At 39.5% G+C, this 18,950-nt stretch overlaps 1 protein-coding gene across 14 annotated transcripts in view; it reads right to left on the reverse strand.

Annotated features, from left to right (window-relative positions):
• The window catches only part of MYLK (myosin light chain kinase), a 194,924-nt gene that overhangs the window by 13,621 nt on the left and 162,353 nt on the right, over window positions 1-18,950 (reverse strand). For all 14 annotated transcript variants that reach the window (XM_086898152.1, XM_086898155.1, XM_086898164.1 and 11 more), the window contains 6 exons: window positions 16,005-16,307; window positions 12,369-12,404; window positions 12,176-12,269; window positions 10,970-11,173; window positions 6,852-7,069; window positions 1,340-1,463 (listed from right to left, as the gene is read on the reverse strand). In XM_086898152.1, coding sequence (XP_086754278.1) covers window positions 1,340-1,463; window positions 6,852-7,069; window positions 10,970-11,173; window positions 12,176-12,269; window positions 12,369-12,404; window positions 16,005-16,307 — 979 coding nt within the window. The remainder of the gene's footprint in view (window positions 1-1,339; window positions 1,464-6,851; window positions 7,070-10,969; window positions 11,174-12,175; window positions 12,270-12,368; window positions 12,405-16,004; window positions 16,308-18,950) is intronic.

The following is an 18,950-nucleotide window of genomic DNA, read 5'->3' on the forward strand; positions in this document are numbered from 1 at the left end:
GTGCCAGCACCGACTCGTGCCTCGCTGCTCAGCCGGGGCCGCCGGTAAATGGCAAGAAGCGGTGGCGGAGGCCGGGCGGGCTGCAGGCGGCGCTGCCGCACCGGGGCACGGCCGCTGGCACCGCGCTGCTGCCTGGCTGGGCTGCGGGACACACAGACAAAGCGGCTCTCCAGATCCGCTGAGAAGCGCTTGGGAGAGAACGGAAAATAGAAGTCCTGTAAATAAATCGGCAGAGCGAAGTGACCTTGAAGGGTGGAGCGCGCTTCACATCTGAAACTAAAGATAACAGAAATATTCCGAGTCTTTGTTGGGAGTAAGAGGGAGTTGATGCGGTAGCTTTTGCATAGGCCAAGTAAGGAAATTGTGTTGCTTAGTTTGGAAATGAGAAGAGCGTGAGCAAGTGCAGGCTCATGAGAAAAGCAGGAGAGCAGAACGACTGAGTAAAACGGAGGCGAACAACGCTGCACTGCAGGTGTCACAGAGCCACATAGCCAGGGCAGAGGGGACTCTTTCATAAAGGAAGAAAGGCATTGAGAGGAGTCTCTTAGAAGAACCAGAGCAAAACAGTTCTGCCACTGACTTACTACTGAAGCTGGAATAAGGGAGAAAGAATCTGAGCTTCTCTTTTCACTCGTTTATATGGCATCGAATGTGTAAAATCACTGCTGGAAGAAAACCACTTGCTGGTCTAGGCATGGAGATATTATTTCCATATACATTTCTCTAGACTCACTGATGTTTATAAGAATGCTGTATCAAATCATATATAAAAATCAAATCTAATGCTGAAATATGTAACCAAGAGCTGCAGCCAACCATCCTCTAAACTGTTTCCACAAGCTTAATCTATGCTGCTTATAAAATGTATTTATACAGTGGTTTGTGCTTGGTAATAAAATAAAATGCACTGTGAACAGATATGGTAATGCTGGGATACTTCAGCATGTCCCACGAGACCCCAAAGTTTCACAAATTTTTCTCTCATGGAATAAAAGAATGGAAATTACTGGTTATTAGTGCATGCCCAAATATTTCTCTTTAACATCCGGAAAGGAAAAATGGTTTGAAGTAAATAATAAAACAGTCACATTGTCTTTTTAAATGAGATGAAGCATTGCTGGTTTATGATGTAAGAGATACAACACCAAACAGTTGAATTTCCAGAACTGCCAGTTCTGCAGTTTAACAATTGCACCCTTCAAAGAACAGCAAAGTTTTATTAAACGTGCTGGAGCTGCTATTACAACACAGAAGGCCTGAAAACTTCAGAAGTTGATGAAAATTTTGTATGTTCAGCAAGTGTCAGGATTTGTGATTTTAAGAATAGAAAAGTACTCACAAAATGTAGCAGATAACTCCTATACTCCACATATCTGTTTCGTATCCAATAGGTTCATAGTTTATAACTTCTGGAGCCACAAACTCAGGTGTCCCAAAGAGAACTTTCAGAGAGCCTGCATTTTCTGTGAAGAATGAATGAGAAAACCATTAACTGCTGCATGGAGATTTTTACAAAACACTTATTGTCCAACAACAGGAAAACTGGATTTGCCCTAACATTTGTGATTTTGTTAAAGATCCGTATCAGAAGAAATAAATGATGCCTGAATTGCTGTTTCCTTAGCTGATAGGTGTCTAGCAATAATTATTTATTAAGCATCCTCAAGTACACGCACTGTGTAAGGCACATAAGAAGGTTCCTATTGCACGAAGATTCCACAGGACCAAATGTGTGAAAAAGGAGAGCCATCAATACTTTATTCAGATTTGTATGTCCTAAAGTAAAAAAGTCTTTGAGCCTCCATCCCTTTAGCAATTGCACAAGAGAACTGCAGGATTCCAGTGTCAGAAAGAAGGTACAATTTTCACAAATTATTGAATATTTATCAAAGCTTGGGGCTCTGCACGTTGTGGTAAAAAGAACCAGTAGTGCTCAAATTATACCAATAGGAAATAATGATCCAACACATTTTCTTCTAGTGTAAACAGGAAAGAAAATCAACAGTGGCTTGCATGCCTCTTAAATTTGAAGTGGCTCAGTGAACAAGAGGAGGAGCAGATGATGTGCACCAGTCAGATCATTACTTCACAGGTAAAACTGGACTTGGGCATGCTGTCAAAACCTGCCTACAAGCACACCTGGGGTGAAGGGGAAGCCCAAATCACCAGCTGTCAGTCACCAGCTGCTCCAAATTTTTATTCAGCTGGCCTGTAGCACAGGTATTCTAGATTTGCTCTGCTTAAACACTCTGTGGATGCTTTTAAAATGATTTACAGTGAAGCTACTGCTACCAATATGAACTGAAAGAATGAGGTCATGAAACACATGAACTGGCTTGACATTCTTCCTGTGCTGACCCACCAGTATTGCCCTGCTGGAAGATACAGTGATGGAAGTAAGAGAAAAACCTGTTCATAACCAATTACTGCAAGATTATGCTGCCAGTGTGTGAGTGCGATGTCTACCCTCCAGTGTAGTGTGAAACACAGAGTCATTAAATTAGAGATTCTTAGGCAAATGTCAGCAGGCTCATTTTTATCAATTCTTGTTCTAAATCTGATGGGAAGAAGAAAAGAATAAGCAAGGTCAGGAAGAAAGAAAACTAGGGATTGAGGGTAAAAAAACCCCACCTCCTAATATTAGAATTGTACTGTAAAAATAAAAAAAGTCAGAATATAAATTGTGTCTGACGTGAAACAGGCTTGGATTTAGGTTGAGAAACTCATGTCCAGAGTGCTTATCTGCCTGAACCATCAGTGTATGCTTTAAGTGAGATTCATTGCATTAGGTTTATCTTTTGTGCAAGAGCAGCAGCCAGATTAGGCACAGTAGAATGTCCTAGTGAGGAACCATTGCTCTCCCAAAGAGATTTACCATCTAAACAAAACAGATATGGATGGGAAGGCAAACAGATGTAACACATTCCAGTCCTGCTCCTGTTAAGATTACCTTTTAAGAGTACAGGGATTTGCAGCTCTATAATCAAGAGAAAAGCTAAAAAATCCTCAAACAACAGCAGATCAAAGTTTTGCAGAGTCTACAAAAGAAGCAACCTGTCCACGGCATTGAATCTGAATAGAATATTTTTATTTACCAGAACTTAATTTACCAAGTTTTACAACATAAATACTGATCCCAGTAAAGACTCCACTCCCAAACTTAGCTGCATTGAAAGCTCTTGAGGCATTTCATGAAATGTAATCAAGCACCTGAGCGAATGCTCTTTTGAGGTAGACAAATCCCCAATTTACCAAATGAAATCTGAAACATATATAGGGTTAATAACTTGCTTAATGATTGAACACCATGCTTGAGGCAACTTCAGAGCACAACCACAATTCACTTGCAGTTGTGCCAGTTTCCCATTTTAAATGCTGTGACACCCTTTTTTGTTCTGTTCAGGTGTTGTTATAGTAAATTAATTGCAGAAAACTCATTTTCACATGTTTCCCCTGCTCCCACCATTTTTAGAGACAGAAACAGACCTCCTTACTCTGAAACAGCTGCGGAAAATAACCCAGATCCTCCCATGCAAGCTCACCAACACCAAAACCCTCCTGCTCTCTGACTATCCTTTAAAAAGCACATTTAAAATGTATTCCACAATATCACTACAGTCACATAACCAGAGTTTTCTTACTCCAAAACATAGGATATTTTTTCTAACATGGCATCTAAAATAACTTAGCCTAAAAGAAGGGCAGTGTGTTCACCACAGTGGCAATGAGAAGTGAGAGATCACTTTTCTTTCCAAAGTGCCATCAGAAGCCCAAGATCCCATTTTACCATCCACCTTCATTTTAAAGTCAGCACTTATTTTTCATTTTTTTTTTAAACTGTCCTTACAAGAAATTACTGAAATTTATCACAATGAACCTATTTTCTAAAAGCTTCATCACGATCATCCAAATCTCAGGCTCAGATTTTCACATCCAAGTTTGGAGGCTTTTCTGTGCACTGTGTAAACTGCCATGAGCAACTGTGTATGCAGAAGGCTGGTGTATGAAATGGGCTGCCCACAGGTCAGAGAAATGGAGAGAAAGGGAGTTTTTTTGAAAATCTGGCATTTGAGTGCAAGCATAGTGTGAAACAACTGACACAGCATTTTCTGTGTACACAAGATAAAAGAAAGGAAAAGAGTAAGACTCTTTCAATGCAGTAATATGTCAAGTCTTTACCCAGTTGTTTACAAGCTTAGTACACAAGTAAGATCTGTGTTTGGATATCCCTTAGTTCAGATAGAAAGCTGACAAGCTAGCTGCAAACTGTTGCTGACACTGTGTATAATCAACTGATTAAAAAATATATCTTTACAGTACTCAAAAACCATTCTCTTTTCTCCTCAAGAAGTTTATCTTAAACAATTTTCTACATGTGTTCCTCAGCACACCAAAAAAGGTCAGGAAAATATCCCACTGCAGCTTTGGTATTTCCTGACCGTGCAAGAGAACTAATTAGCTGCAGAAGATGACTGCAGAAGGAGCTGATCCTAATATCTTTAAAACTGATCAAAACACTGAATATTTGGAGCCACTAGTTTGCAGTAGTTACTAAAAGTTAAATCTCAGAAGTTGAAGTGCAGAATCAGCCACTGCTCCCTTCAGCAATCCCTTGGCTGAGCAGTTTCTGCTCAGTCAGGGTCAGGTCTGTAGGATGAGGGCTCCAATCCCACATCTATCAATGCCAGAGTGAATTTGACAGCCAATTTCAAAGTCACAAAGTTTGAAGGAACACAAGGAGGAGGAATGTACCCTCAGTGCTCCACATAAGACAAGTGGCATTAGTGCAAAGTGTTTTTAGCTATTTTTTTAAGTAAATGAAACAGTAAAAGTTGTTTTCTACTCTTGGAAACCATCTCAACTGAAATGTTACAGTTGTTTTTGGCAATTAAAACAGTGCTGATGCTTGCTGGACATGGAAGGAAAGGCCCTTTCTCTTCCTAGGGAATGCCACCCACGATGGAGTTCCCCAGCATGGCAGGCTGATGGACAGAAATACCTACAATGGAACCTGGCAAGAATTAGCAGCATATTAAGCCAAACGAATGTACAGCACTGTAAAATCAGAATCAGCATTAGTGCCCACAGCTCTCATTCTTCTGCACTGAGGGAAGTTATCTGGAGTTTACTGATTTTAGAGCAGCTCACAAGCTGGTGTCAGCCACGCCATGCACTGCCACAAGATTGACAGAAAAGTGGGAAAGCTGATGGATATGAACAGGCTACTGAAAATAGGATTTTCTGTTTGCTAAGCATGGGTTTAACTGTGGTCTGAAGTTACAAAGGTAGCTGAAGAACTTTCTATAAAAAGGCCATTCTGTGTTTACTTTATATCTCTTGTTGATGAAATCCACTCAGTGCAGCAGTAAATGTACAGTTTGCAGGCTGACAGCTGGAACATCATGGGCTGAAATCTTTCCCACACCTCTCACACAAAAACATCAACACTGAACTTAGTTAACAGTTCATGTGTCCTGAACAAGGACTAAATCAGTTTATATTCCCAAAACACTACTGTCTCTATATTGATGAAGGAACAGAAATGGCAGTTAGCTCTTTTTTTAATGAATAAAATAAACATTCTTATCTCTGAGTTAACATGTCCATGGGACCAGGATTCATTAAATACACTTTTGGAGCAGATCATCATCTAACATGCTTCAAAGCAGTCTTCTTTTCCCTTATTCATTCAACAAACCATTCCTGGTTTGTTTTAGTAAAATTATATTCTTGGGAATGCAGTAGTCTGTTACTGAAGTGTCAAAAGAAGCAGGATGAGCTGCATTTAGGCAGATAACAAAAGGTAGGTGGTAGTAATTCACCATACTCTCCCAAAAATAATTATTTACTTTTTAATAAGTATTTTTTTAAAAAAATTAATACCTTTTCAAAGAGGGAAGGCAAAAGATTTCAAGTAAGAATCCAGCTGTGGACTCTGTACAGAGAGTAGGAATTCATATAAGTTATCCCAATCAATTAATTAATGGGTCAGGAGAGCCACAAATCTAAGCTCTCCCAGTGTAACAGGTTCATAAACTATTTTTGTTCCTTTTACTTCCTGGAATGTTTTTTATTTCTTTTGTGAAAATACATGATGAAAAAAGATCAGTGTGGGATGTTGGTAGTGTTTAACACTGAAAATACAACTGAAGGGCTGCTTTTTAGAGCTGAACAATATGAAGACAAGAACCTTTGAAAGCCTTTGGCTTTCAAATTGCTGGGCATGTTGGAAACTTAGACCAAAATGAATGATAGAAAGCAGCTAAAAAGCAACTCAGGAAGAGGAAGGAATTGTCAAATGGAATTTCCCCCTGCTGCATTATTTTTAAGTAGTGCTATTATGCAGCTCTTTATAGAATTCCTCTGATGTTTAACATGCATGACAATATCCTGCTGCTTGAGATAAGAAATGATAAAAATTACAGCAAAATATAAAATTACTGTAATTATCTGAAAGGCTTCTAAGCATCACCTTAATTTCTGCTGTTAAAAAAGTTTCAAGGATTTGTAGTATTCATGAAGTATTTAGTTAGAGAGTTAGTGCTTAATGGCACCAAATGTAAATATTTTTTAATATTAATGTTACTGTGTATTTTAGGTGGAATCTACAGGGACACCCTGCTGCAGAAACAGACAGGTAGATTCTATACACCTCACTGCAAACTCCTCTTGAAAATGAGGTGCCCTGCTCTCATTCTTGAATGTCTTCCTTTTCTATTTTTTCTATTTTTTTCTAAAACAAAAATATTTATAGGAAACATTTATTTAATCTCCATATAATAGGTAGCATGAATTACTGATTGTCCTGCCCTTTCCCCCTGTGATACTGAAATAGGCAGAGAATTCATTACCTAATCTTCTTGCGAGTCCAAAGTCAATGAGTTTGATACTTGTACCAGTCTTGTTGACACACATAATATTTTCTGGCTTCAAATCCAAGTGGACAATACCCTGCTTATGAATGTATTGAACTCCTTCTGAAATCTGCTTCATATATTTAATGCACTCTCTCTCTGTCAGTTCGAAGTCTTCGTCAATGATTCGTTCAAAGAGTTCTCCTCCAGAAACCCTAAGAAAGACAGAATAAAAAGAGACTTCTGTAACATATTCATTTGGGGAATAATCAGGCTTTTTTTTACCAGCAATACAGAGATTCCCGACTCCAACACACACTTCCCACTTCTTCCTTCCCTCCTGTGATCCATCAGTGCACCAATGCAGGCAACATAATTGAGAAAAGAAACTAAAATACATGGAATGGGTCCCAGGGAAAGAAGACAAAACTGCAAGCAGTTGAGCAAAAATTCAGGAAGAAGTTAGATTGAGAGTGATAAAGGCTGAGGGAGGAAGAATTTCGATGATATGGTTAACTGGAATGCAAAGCTCAAAGGGTAAATTACTGACCCAAGTGAGCTCAGAGGGAATTTCCTCCTCAGCTATGACAGGAGAAGGATATAACCCACAACACTTTCTGTGTTGGTATTTTTAGCTGAGCCCTCATCACACTCCTTGTAGGTCAATTCCATTTTTATGCTAATTTAGGATGTGAAATAATTGGTCTTTCCAGGGTAGCATCTCCTGGATTGAACTGTTCGTGCAGCTGAAGTGGAACATTTTTAACCTAGATTTAATAAAGCGTAATTTGACTTTTGGCTTATTTGGTTTGGTGAATTTTTTTGTTCTCTTTTTGTTTGAGTTTGTGTTTTGTTTTGCTTCTTTGGGATTTTTTTGTTGATTTTATTTTAATTTTTAAAATTTGGAGTAATCACTCAACTGGTTTATCTGCTTGCATCCAAAGATGGGAAATGCTTTTTTCTTATCCTGCGGGTGAATGACCCATAAAGAAAGGAGCACATAGTGAAGAGCAGCTTTGCCTTTAGAAATTAAACACACCGTGGTCTTTATATGGTTTAATATTTTGCAGCGTTCATGGTTATTGCCAAATGCAATTGCACATTTCAGTTACAGAAGGAAAACACACAACTGAAAAGCAGCCTTGCCATGTTTGCTGGTTGCCAGACACATGATTATATCCCTCTTGTACCAAACTGAATTTGAAACATCTGAAGTTCTGGATGCATTTCTTGCTTTGGCTATAAAATTTCAGAAAAGATGTAATTAGAAATGCTATTGTGGTTTCCTATGAATATGGAAATAGTAAGAAGAGCCTGTGCTTGACAAACTGAGAGGTTATGTTGGATTAGAGCACATTTGTAACACAAAGCAATAGTATTGCCAGACCTGTTGAATAAACATTCAGGGGATCTAGTGTGCTGTTGCTTTGCTAAGACATAAACCAGTATGGGTGTTTATGAAAACATCTGCAGGCAAAATGTTTATATCTGGAGTACTTTGCAACTCCAAATGATAATCATCCTCATACTAAAATGCACCACTTGTTTCTGGCTGTTTAACGCAGATAGTGACGACTTATTTGCACTATAAAAGTGCCACCCTTTTCATATCCCTAAAGGGAAAACTTTTCAGAAATTGTACCATTGTCTCAAGCACCACTTCTTAGCATATTTTCGTAAATGAACCACTGTTAGTACATCTGCCTGCTGTTTTTACCTTGGGAGCTCTCAACACTCTGGTAGCAACGGTAGATTAAACTGCAATGCATTTATGGGATGAATACTGCTACATTTATATCAGGAGCCAAATCCAGTTTGAATTTTGCCAGGTTAGGAAGCTGAATAAAGTCAGCGTGGATGAGGTTCTACACATACACAGGAGGAGAAGTTGGCTTTGTTCAGTCACAACTAGTTCATAATCCAAATCTCTATCTTTTCTGGATTCTCCTCTTTTCAGTCTTCTCTACATGAATCATATAGGAAAATATTCTTATCTATGGAATCACAGAATACACATCTAAAACCAGTAGGAACAGTGAGAAGACTCTACCTTGGAGTTGCCAAGGCAAATACTCAACTGGATTTTTAAAAATCTAACTTAGAAAAAAAGAAAAAAAAAACCAAGTAACTTGTGCTAACTTAAATCACATCAAATGGATGAACTTAGTGCTGGGATTTTGCTCCAATAATTTTAATTTGCAATACATACAATGATCTCCTTTTGATCTATATAAAAAACTGACAATCTGAAGTATATAAAACTTTGAGGCACTTAGCCCCCATATACTGAATGAAAGTGACAATATGCTAATATTTTCAGATTTACTTTTTCCACTGAGATTCTTATGGTGGAACCAATATGTTCCTGTATTTGAAAAGGAAATACCCGAGATTTGCCTCTGACTTCCAGTAAATGTTAGATGGAAAGGTTTCCAGGCAAGAGCACATCATTATAGTGTTTAATTTAAAAGTAATAAAAAAAAAAATTTGATTTTATTTTGAATATGAAATAAAACCATACAAAATAGTGTAATGAGAAATATTAAAAGCAGAGAGTGTGAAGTTTAAAAGGTTCCAGGAAAGGTATGGGAATAAAATTAAAATGAGCAATTTAGAATAAATATTAGGAAGAAAAAGCAAAGATTTTTCAAATCTCATCAATTTGAATAGAAGGGGAGCTCCTAAATGCCAGTCACTGCTAAAATCTGATTTGAAGGAGACTGACAGCAAGTGAGCTTGATTTATTTTAAATTCATGCATTTAAACTCTGATGGAAATGAAACAAACAACTCGGATTATAAGAACTTTTAAAGGTATTTCCTACAACTTCTTTGATATGCAAAGAAATATTATATTAATAGCTACAGCAGAAATGATCCCTTGGAGGCTCTTCATCAATACAGGTGCAGTTGCTGGGCTGGGACTGTGTCAGCTGGGTAAGATGACAGCAGAGAGGCTCCCGAGTCACCCGACACGAGGTGCCACACGAGCACCCCATTGCCCAGACCTGTTCTGCTGCTGCTGGACACAATGGAAATGTCAGGGGGGGCTCAAAAACCAGAAAAGGTGGCCACCCCAAACTAAAACCACATCCTGGTGAGGCTGGGTAGTAAAACTGCTTTAAATTTGATTGCAGTTTTCTACATTTTTACAGAGTAAAACCCCTTTGCTGTCAGGGGGGAACTAATGGAGTGTAAAGCCATATGCTATTCCAGACTCTTTATACATCTCCCTGTTTTCCATTAGGTCTGCCAGCTCTCAGTTCCAAGCTAAGTAGGTTCCCCTCCCTTTGCCATCGTCAGTTTGCTCAACTGCGCAATTTAAAAATAAAAACACCTTCCTGCACATAAGTTCCAGGGTTGTAAAATCCAATCTCTGAAATATGCCAGTGCAGTAGTAGTTTGCACATAATCTAAGCAAGTGCCAAGCAAGCAAAATAGACATACAGTCTCTTTTCCCTCAAACAATTTTTACCTTACTTAGAACTCCCAGCCAGCAAAAAAACTTGCTTTTCCTTGCATCAGAAAGCACATGAAGTCGATGTGGCAGCAGAACTGTAACCAAAGTAACTTTTTGGGAAAAACATCAGCACAGATCAGGATTTAATTTTCTTTCCAGCTGGTACTGCCACAAGTATGGGATTCACACTAAGCAGGTGCATTATGCATGATGTAAACATTGGTCATGTTTGCCATTATTGTTTGTGAAGACTGTTCAACACATTTAGAACTGCCTTAAGTAAAAAAAAAAGTTCTCCTTAAACACATTTTAAGTTCTAAATGAAAGTCCAAAATGCAGCTCTGTTCTCACCTCTCCTACCTGGGCAGTAGGAGTAAGGCTGCAAAACCCCACCATATTTACTTTAAGAAACAAGCAAAGTAGACAATAACAACTGTAGCGCATTTTGACTGATTTTTCAAAGATTGACACCGATTCACTTACACACTTTAAACAAGATGGATAAATAATTGGAAAAACTTGCAAGATCTGAAAACCATCCAGGCCCTGCAAATCCTGAAGCGTTTGACAGTCCTGTGTCTGTAAGTTGCTACTTTTGTACACACAATTATTTTCAACATTATTAACTTTGTTAGTGTGTTCTGCTTTGTACTTACATTTCCAAAACCATAACAATGTTGGCTTTTTCTTCAAAGGCATCTACACATTGGACAAGTTTTGGATGATGCAGGCAGTTCATGATGCTGATTTCATCCCTTATGTTTTCTTTTTCCTTAGCAGAATAGGCTTTGAAAAATTTTCCTGCCCAAACTTTTCCAGTCTTCTTTTCAACAAGCCTGAAGACTTGTCCAAATTTTCCCCTGAAAATATAAAACTTTTCATAAAATGTTTTTACACTATATGGGCTACCACAAATAGCAATGATTTACTAAATATTTCAGCAGAACAATCTACTAAATATTCCAGCAAAACACTTGGATTATGAAATAAAAATGTCTTAGTACCAAGTATTATTCTATACTGATCTGCAAGAACTTTTGAATGAATATTACGTTTAGAGATACTTTGCCATTCCAGTTAAAAAGTCTTATATAGGAGGGTTCAAAAATTGTGACTCCTACCAGGCTTTAATTTAGGTCTTTCTGGACACGGTTTTCTGTATGTCATACACCTCTGAAGGGGCAGCAGATGTGACATCTCAGGTACAGGATTTTTGTGGAATCAGAACCTGAATGCTCAAATGCTTCAGTACTATGATTTCCCTTTGCTGTAACATGCAATTCTACCTCTGTGTTACGCTCCTCAGGATTTGTTCTTGGCAGCACAGGGGATCCCCTGGCCTTCAGCACCAACCACTGAAAGATTATCATGGCCTGCAGTTCACACCACCACGAGCTGGGGCCCTGAGAAACACAGCTAGACTAATCTCTGACCTTCTCTCAGCAATAGTATTAATGCTCCTGGGATTATGGCCGCTGTCAACAGAGATTCCAGCCCGTGGGCAGGATAATCTTATTACCACTAATGGATTTAATGGAAATGCAAGTACACAATGTGTACCTTTTTTTTTTTTCAGATAGCTTTTAGGATACTGAAAAACTAATGAATCCTCTAGCTTTGTTCATCTGTGGGCTCCATTTTCTTTGACAGAAATACATGTAGTGTCTATTTAAAATTATCAGCTAATAGGAGCAAAAGATCTTTATGGAGTGGAGGCCAACGTATGTTAAAATCTATTTTTACCACCACAAAGGAGCTCAACTGGGATGCTGAAAGTGCAAGACAAAGAATAAAGGCACATTATCTTTACAACTGGCTGCTAGCCTTGAAAACTGACTTCAAAAGCACAGCCCAGTACTTACGATCCCAGTCTTTCTTCGATGTTATAGACGTCTGACACCTTCTGTTCAGTGTTGATCGTAACCGTCCGATATTCGACCTCTGTTTCTTTCCCCTCTACAAATAAGCATTAAGGACCATGATTAAAAACCTCCAGAAAATGTGAATGAAGAACACAGATTTGCATTTGTCCTGTTTAAAACATGCACTTCTTACCATCGTCAGATAGCTCTGCTTCATCCTCTTTAGGTTCTGTGATGAAAATAAAAACACATTAATAACTTTTTGTATGGGATATGGCACTTATATTAGACATTCAAATTATTCACAGTGACAAGGACAACAGATAGATCCTATGGGAAAGCAGAAAAAAGCAGTTGGGGAGTTAGTGCATTAACTTCATAATTAAAATCTCTTCACCACTTCTTCATCACTATTGACTATCCAGTCACAATCTAGTCACCATTTAAATAAATAAATCAAGTTCCTGTGGTTTTCAGTACTTGTCAGTTTCACCTGCCTGCTAGAAACATCAGCATACTGCATCAGCTCAAAGTAATCTAAGAAATACCTTTAGAATGCCTCAGGGAAATAGAAAATAAATTAAAAATATTCAAATCAATAACACTTCTTGTTCAATGACAATTTTTTCTTGACTTTAATGTGCCTTTTTTGAATTGCGAAGCCAAAAGTTAGGCAAGTTTGTACATGAAAAGATTCCCTGCAAAGCATCCAGACAAACTGTTCAGACTCAAGATGCAGAGCAAATCTGAACCGCATATTCCTCTGAGCATGGCTGAATTCTGTAATCATGGAGGTTCGAAAGGAGCCTCAGTTCTGCAGGCAGACTCAAACACAGGTGAACCCAGTGACCTAAGTCAGAGTAAAAGCTGCCTTGAGTGTCCTGATTTTAATTTCTGATTTTCACGTACATGAACAGACTGTAGCACTGCTCTTTGCCTGCGGCTGTGAGGGGAAAGGGGCTATAGCTGAAATGTTGTTATATTATACATTACTCACACGGCTTGGGCTTGCTCCTAACACCTGTGGCTGTGACCACTGTTTTGAGAAACTGCAAAGGCTGTTTGTTACCTAGTGACCTGTTCATTCTCCTGTAGCTGCTGAAGCTGCACTTTGGCATCATGGAGTGCAAGCCTAACCAAGGGATTTATCCCCCGTGTCAACAGATCTGTGTTACAGAACATTAATGCAGTACTCTGGGTGCTCTTAGGTGCTTTAGAGCACAGAGTTTGATGCAGAGGATGAGAAGAAAACAACAGAAATAAAGGGGGCTGGGGGAGCAGATAGCTGGTCTGAGGCATCACCCTTTCACATCTTACACAAAATGCTGCATCTGTGTGCTGGTAGCAAAGCCAATCAAGTGAATAAAGTGTGTTGCTAAAGCCTTCCTCTCCTTTTTTTTTCTGGAGTTGCAACCCTCGCATATTCCTGCACAGACGAGCTGGTTTGCAGAGATCTACCAGAAGAGCAGGGAAGGAAGGGAGCCTTCCCCAACCAGGGTAGCTGTCCTCAGACCTTCCTCAGCTACAAACCACTCCTGCACAGAGCACATCGCATTTTCCTCCCCTTTTAAGGGCTGTGTAAGGGAGCTGCTCCCAGCCAGGCTGCCAGTAGGTGATGTCTGCCAAATTCTGCTTAGGCAAGAAGTCAGTGCCCGGTTCTGCAGTGACACTGCATTGAAGCCACGGAACAGAAACATTTTGGTCCACCAGTGGAAGCCTAAATTATATAAGTGGTACATATCTGAGTTTGGTAAGTGCTGAGTAGCTGTGCTGAAACCTTTCTCAGAAGTGAGTCAGCAGTAACAAATTTTCCTCAAACATGGCAATGCATGCTTTAATCTTTGGTAACTTACAACCTTATTTTAGTTTTCTTTAAATGCACAGTGAACATTTAGCCATGCCTTTCTTCACTAAGATCATACTGACATTGCTAATATGTGCTGGCCACCTCAGTATGAAAATCAGTAATCAGACTTCCTGGCAGCTTAGGAAATCCTGAGTTACTCAGCTAAGTGTTTACATAGATGGCAGCTTAAAGTCTGGACTTTGACAGGTGCTGAACACATGCATTTTCCACTGTCTTTAATTAAAGCACCAGTTATATTCACACACTTGAAAAAAATCACACTTCAGATGATTTGCTCTTCTTCCATGCGATCTGCAATACTAGAGTTGAAATCAATAAGCCCTGGAATTGAGAGCACAAAGACAACCTCCCCCCTCCTGCAAACAGAATACATTTTCTTTTTGCTCAAAACAACTTTAGTTGCAGTTGTTTTTTTGGTTTTTTTTAATGTGTATCCCAATGACTCACTCACTTTCTAGCCTTTTGTACTAAATCTGTGTAAGAAAATGCTCAGACTTAAATGGAAAAACAACTTGTATGCTTTGGTCCAGTATAGGTAGTGGTTGCTCTTGGAAAAGTGTAGAGAAGAGTCAGGTTTCCAAGCCTAGATGCTTGTCCTGCAACTAAAGAGAACATTCAAACACAGTGAATTTTATTATGAAGAGCCAATAACATCTAGCTTCCTTTCAATTTTATTGCTACTTCTAATGTTATTTTCCCCACTTTGAAGAGAAGGTGCATCTTGATTTAGATTGGTTTTAAATTGCAAATAGAGGGAAGTAATTCCTCAGCATGCATCCCATTTAGCACTTGAAGAGAAATATGATTTACTTTTGTTTGAGAGGCTTACACAATTGTGTGATGCTGCATCACTTTGCTATCATTTTGTCTCCCTTTAGCAATAAAAGATAACTTCACAAGGGTTATGTAGAACACCTCAAGCTCCAGAGCCCTGCACACGTAAATGAAGAGGGAGAGATACAACACACAGTTCACTCCTCAAAGACAGGAAAAATGGTAAAATTCATAATTCCTGGTCTGAGGCTTTTGGTTAAGGTGACTACCAAAGTCATTCTTGCACAGTAGGTAGATGGAGGTGTGCACAAAAAATATGTGGTCACTTTCTGGTTTTGAAAAATAATGCTGATGTTTGTGTGTTCACAAGTTTTGTACCATTTCCTGACTAATTTCTACAGCAAACCAACTCTCCCCATTAGCCCTTTGAGAAGAACTTAAACAAAAATTAAGAGGTAAAAGATCCTGAGAAATATTTTTAAAATTACATGCAAATGTAACCAAAAAGCCTAAAAAATATTTTTGGCATCCATAATGCTGCAAAACCAACATGCTAAGTAGGATAGCCTTGAATTCACTAGGGGGCAGAGGACTGAGGTACACTAGCACGCTGGGATTGAAAGCATGGGAAATACAGCTAGCTGCAAGATGCCAGTTTATTTTCTGCTGCATATTCTGTGCTTGGCTAGCAGCAAGCACATTCATTATTTCCAAAAACAAATTTGGGATAGCGTTTATGGTTTGTTTTTCCATGGTGTATCCAGTATAAACTATAATGAACCCACTGGTGTATTTCAGGTAAGCCTCCAACCATCATTTTCCAACTGGGCATGAACTGAATGTGTAACATCTGTGAAAGGTTTCATTTCCCATTACCCGTGCACTGAACTGCAGAATTCTGTCAGCCAGCACTCACCCAGCAAGCCAGAATGAGAATTAGTGCTTGCTTTCACAAGGCAGGGATTTGGGATCCCTGAAGCCAAGTTTCCACACTGCAAGTATGCAAAACTAATGTGCTCAGACCCCCAAATGAAGTCTGTGAAGGACTGGAGCACAGTTACAGCCCAGCACAAGCGTTCACCACAGAGACATGCGGGAAGGAGGGTGTGCAGCTCTCTGGCCTCGCTAAGGAACTCTTAAGGAAGAGTTTAATTGAACTGAGATGCTTTTTTCCTCCTAAGAACTAACCTTCTTGTTTCTCTCCAACTTTTACTAGCTCAGACTCTTGGCTGGGCTCACTGATGCCATACACGTTAGCAGCTCGCACGCGGAATTTGTACTCCCGGTCAGCCTGCAGGTCCTGCACGTTGAAAGAGGTGCTGCGGCAGGTGGTGAGGTCTGTCCATTTGTTATCCACCGAGTTCCAGATCTCCACGGTGTAGGACTGCACGGCGCTGCCACCATCGTAAGAGGAGCCGTACCACGAGAGGGTGAGGGAGGAGCTCCGAATGTCCGACGCACAGGGAGTTCCGGCAGGTGGGTCTGGTTTATCTGCAACAACGCACAAATGCACACCGTGAGGATCAGAGAACTTCCAGCAGGGGATTCCTGGCCCTGGCTAACAGCCCTTCTCTTTCCATCCCATTGCTCTGCTTCACAGCTATCATTATAGCAACTGCAGAGACTAAAACCAGTCCCAGCTACATCTGCATCGTCCCACAATAGTGCAAACCACTCCTCGGTGATCTTCCTTAGAGGAATACCCCTATAACAGTTCTGTGGCTGTGATGTGCTTTCTTCAGCTCCCTTCATCTGCTTCCACACTTCAGGGCCACTGCTCACCTCTCACAGCCTCAGAAAGTGCCACTCATCCAAATACATCTGGGTAGCAGAAATACTAGAACCAGTTTGTTGGCATGGAAACAAGGCCTTGAAGGGTGGCAAGTTTATCTGCCAACAATTTAGTCAACAAATTCATCTATGTGCAGTTTTTGGAAGTCTAGTGCACTTTTTGGTAAGAAGGATTTCAACTTAAGAATATATAATTTAAACAGTGAGATTTTTAAAATCTCATATGCATTTTGGAAATTGTTGAAGGAAGTGGAAGATAGAAACGTCTGTATTTCCTCAGTTAGAGGATCGCTGCTGAAGTCCTTATTTAGATGAGTGGATCCAATATCACCAGAACCTGGTGTGCAGATGTGCAGCCAACTATGCAAACATCTGAGAAAATACAAAAGCTTTGCAGTTATATGATGTTTTCAAGATTTAGTCTAACGATTAATTATTGCAATTAATGTTCTTCTAAGACAGAAAAGTGATGACTTTTAAAAGACATTTCTAGAAGATAACTGTGGAAGTTAAGCACTTCAAAAGACTTTTAAGGGAAAAAAATAGCTTCTCTGGAAATAATCCTCTCAGAAATAATCTAGCAAAACCTACAAAATAATGATGATGTTGATGTGGATGAACTAGTGGCCAAAAGGTCGAAAGAGAAATCAAAGGATAGGGTAAATGAGAGAAGATGAAAAGAAAGAAGATAGAAAGTGTAAGATGCTACAAACGGTGGTTACATTGAACATGGACCGATAAATGCCTGTCCTATTTTGCTTTTTCTAGCTGCTAATAGACATTATCACTTTCTCTGTAGGAAACGCAGAGCTGACAAAGCAGCCAAAAAATACTGCCACTTTCTCAGCAATAAAAACATCCAAATGCTGGGGGAAGCTGTTGTAGACTTTGATCAAAGCCTCACTGTGACAGACTATATCCCTCTATACTCAAATTATCATTCCTAGGAAAATTACTGCACTGACAGAAATAGCCACAGTTTGTCAGAAACATGCCTTTAGTTCTTGGACAGAGGAACCTCTCCTCTGACTGCTGTGGTTTAACTCATAGAGAGGGAAATTAGAGCAGTCTAATATCATCAAGATAGTTAAGTATCAGTTCACTATTTGGAAGAGTCATTGACCAATGACTTCCCTGAAAAAAAAAATTTACTTCAGTTGTGATGAAAAACACATCTCCCTCCAAAGCTTAAACGTATTAGAAGATAAAGAAATACAAATTTTCAAGTATGAGGAAAAAGACTGAGAGGAGGGAAGGGAGGTGGACCCCAAGTGTGCCACTGCATTTAGTATGAGAACCTCCAGGTGGAAGAAAAAGTGACTGCCAGAATCAAGATTATCTTTATTCATTTTGGCAACACATAAAACACCATTCCACTAGGAGTCATCATTATACAGCACATCTCTTGTTAAACACATGTCAGAGGCCAGATGTCCTGTGGAACAGCTTATTGTCCTGCTTAGTGGTCACATTTTACTCACCTCATTTTCTGGCAGAATATAGGGGCTATTAGCAAGCATGAATTTATAGAGTAGATATGTACTGAACTGAATCACAGAGGAGTTACATGATTTGTCTAAGATTAGAAAGAGAGACTGAAACAAAGATGAGAACTGAATCTTGATCTCCTGGTGCCCAAACAGCAGCACCCCTCTTCCCTGTTCTGGTTCTGTCCCAGTCTCCCTGGAGCTGCAGGAAGTGAGGATTCAGCACCCACAGCATTTGCAGTGTCAGCACATTTGTACCATACCCATAGCAGCCAGCAGAGAGCTGCTGGCATGGCACATATGGATTGTATGATTTTAGTCAGCCAGTGGCAACAGCATCTTATTTTCACTACAACTTATTATCCATGCGGACCTTGCTGGGAATGATTTTCTGTCCTTCTCAAAATGTTTACAAAAGTGTAATATTCAGCCCTGTGTCTTGTTTTCCTCCTATGTAACCATCACTGCATCATCTCAAAATGCAGACAGAACTTGAATAAGTAACAGCTGATTTATCCTGAATCCAGAGCACTTGCAGATACCAGGAGGAAAATACTTTGAAGAAAAAGCCAAGCCAGTAGTCCATCACCTTACAGTGGCATCTATTTTCAAAGCAGTGCAGATTCTCTGAAATATGCTATTCTGTGAGCCAAACCTGGATGTATGTGTTGCTTTAAAATAAAGTGTTAGGGTGCTTTACTACCGTGCACTGAATTTATATGAAGAAGGTGCGCCTATGTTTCAGTATTTGCAGAGCACAGTAGCCTGCTTCCTGTGCAGGACATGAAAATACACTCTCTCATTGCTGACTTTAACCACACTTCTGTTTCATATGAAACTCTGGGCATGATTTATC

The sequence above is a fragment of the Cyanistes caeruleus genome, chromosome 7 (genome assembly GCF_971803275.1).
Source record: "Cyanistes caeruleus chromosome 7, bCyaCae1.hap1.1, whole genome shotgun sequence".
Lineage (NCBI taxonomy): Eukaryota > Metazoa > Chordata > Aves > Passeriformes > Paridae > Cyanistes > Cyanistes caeruleus.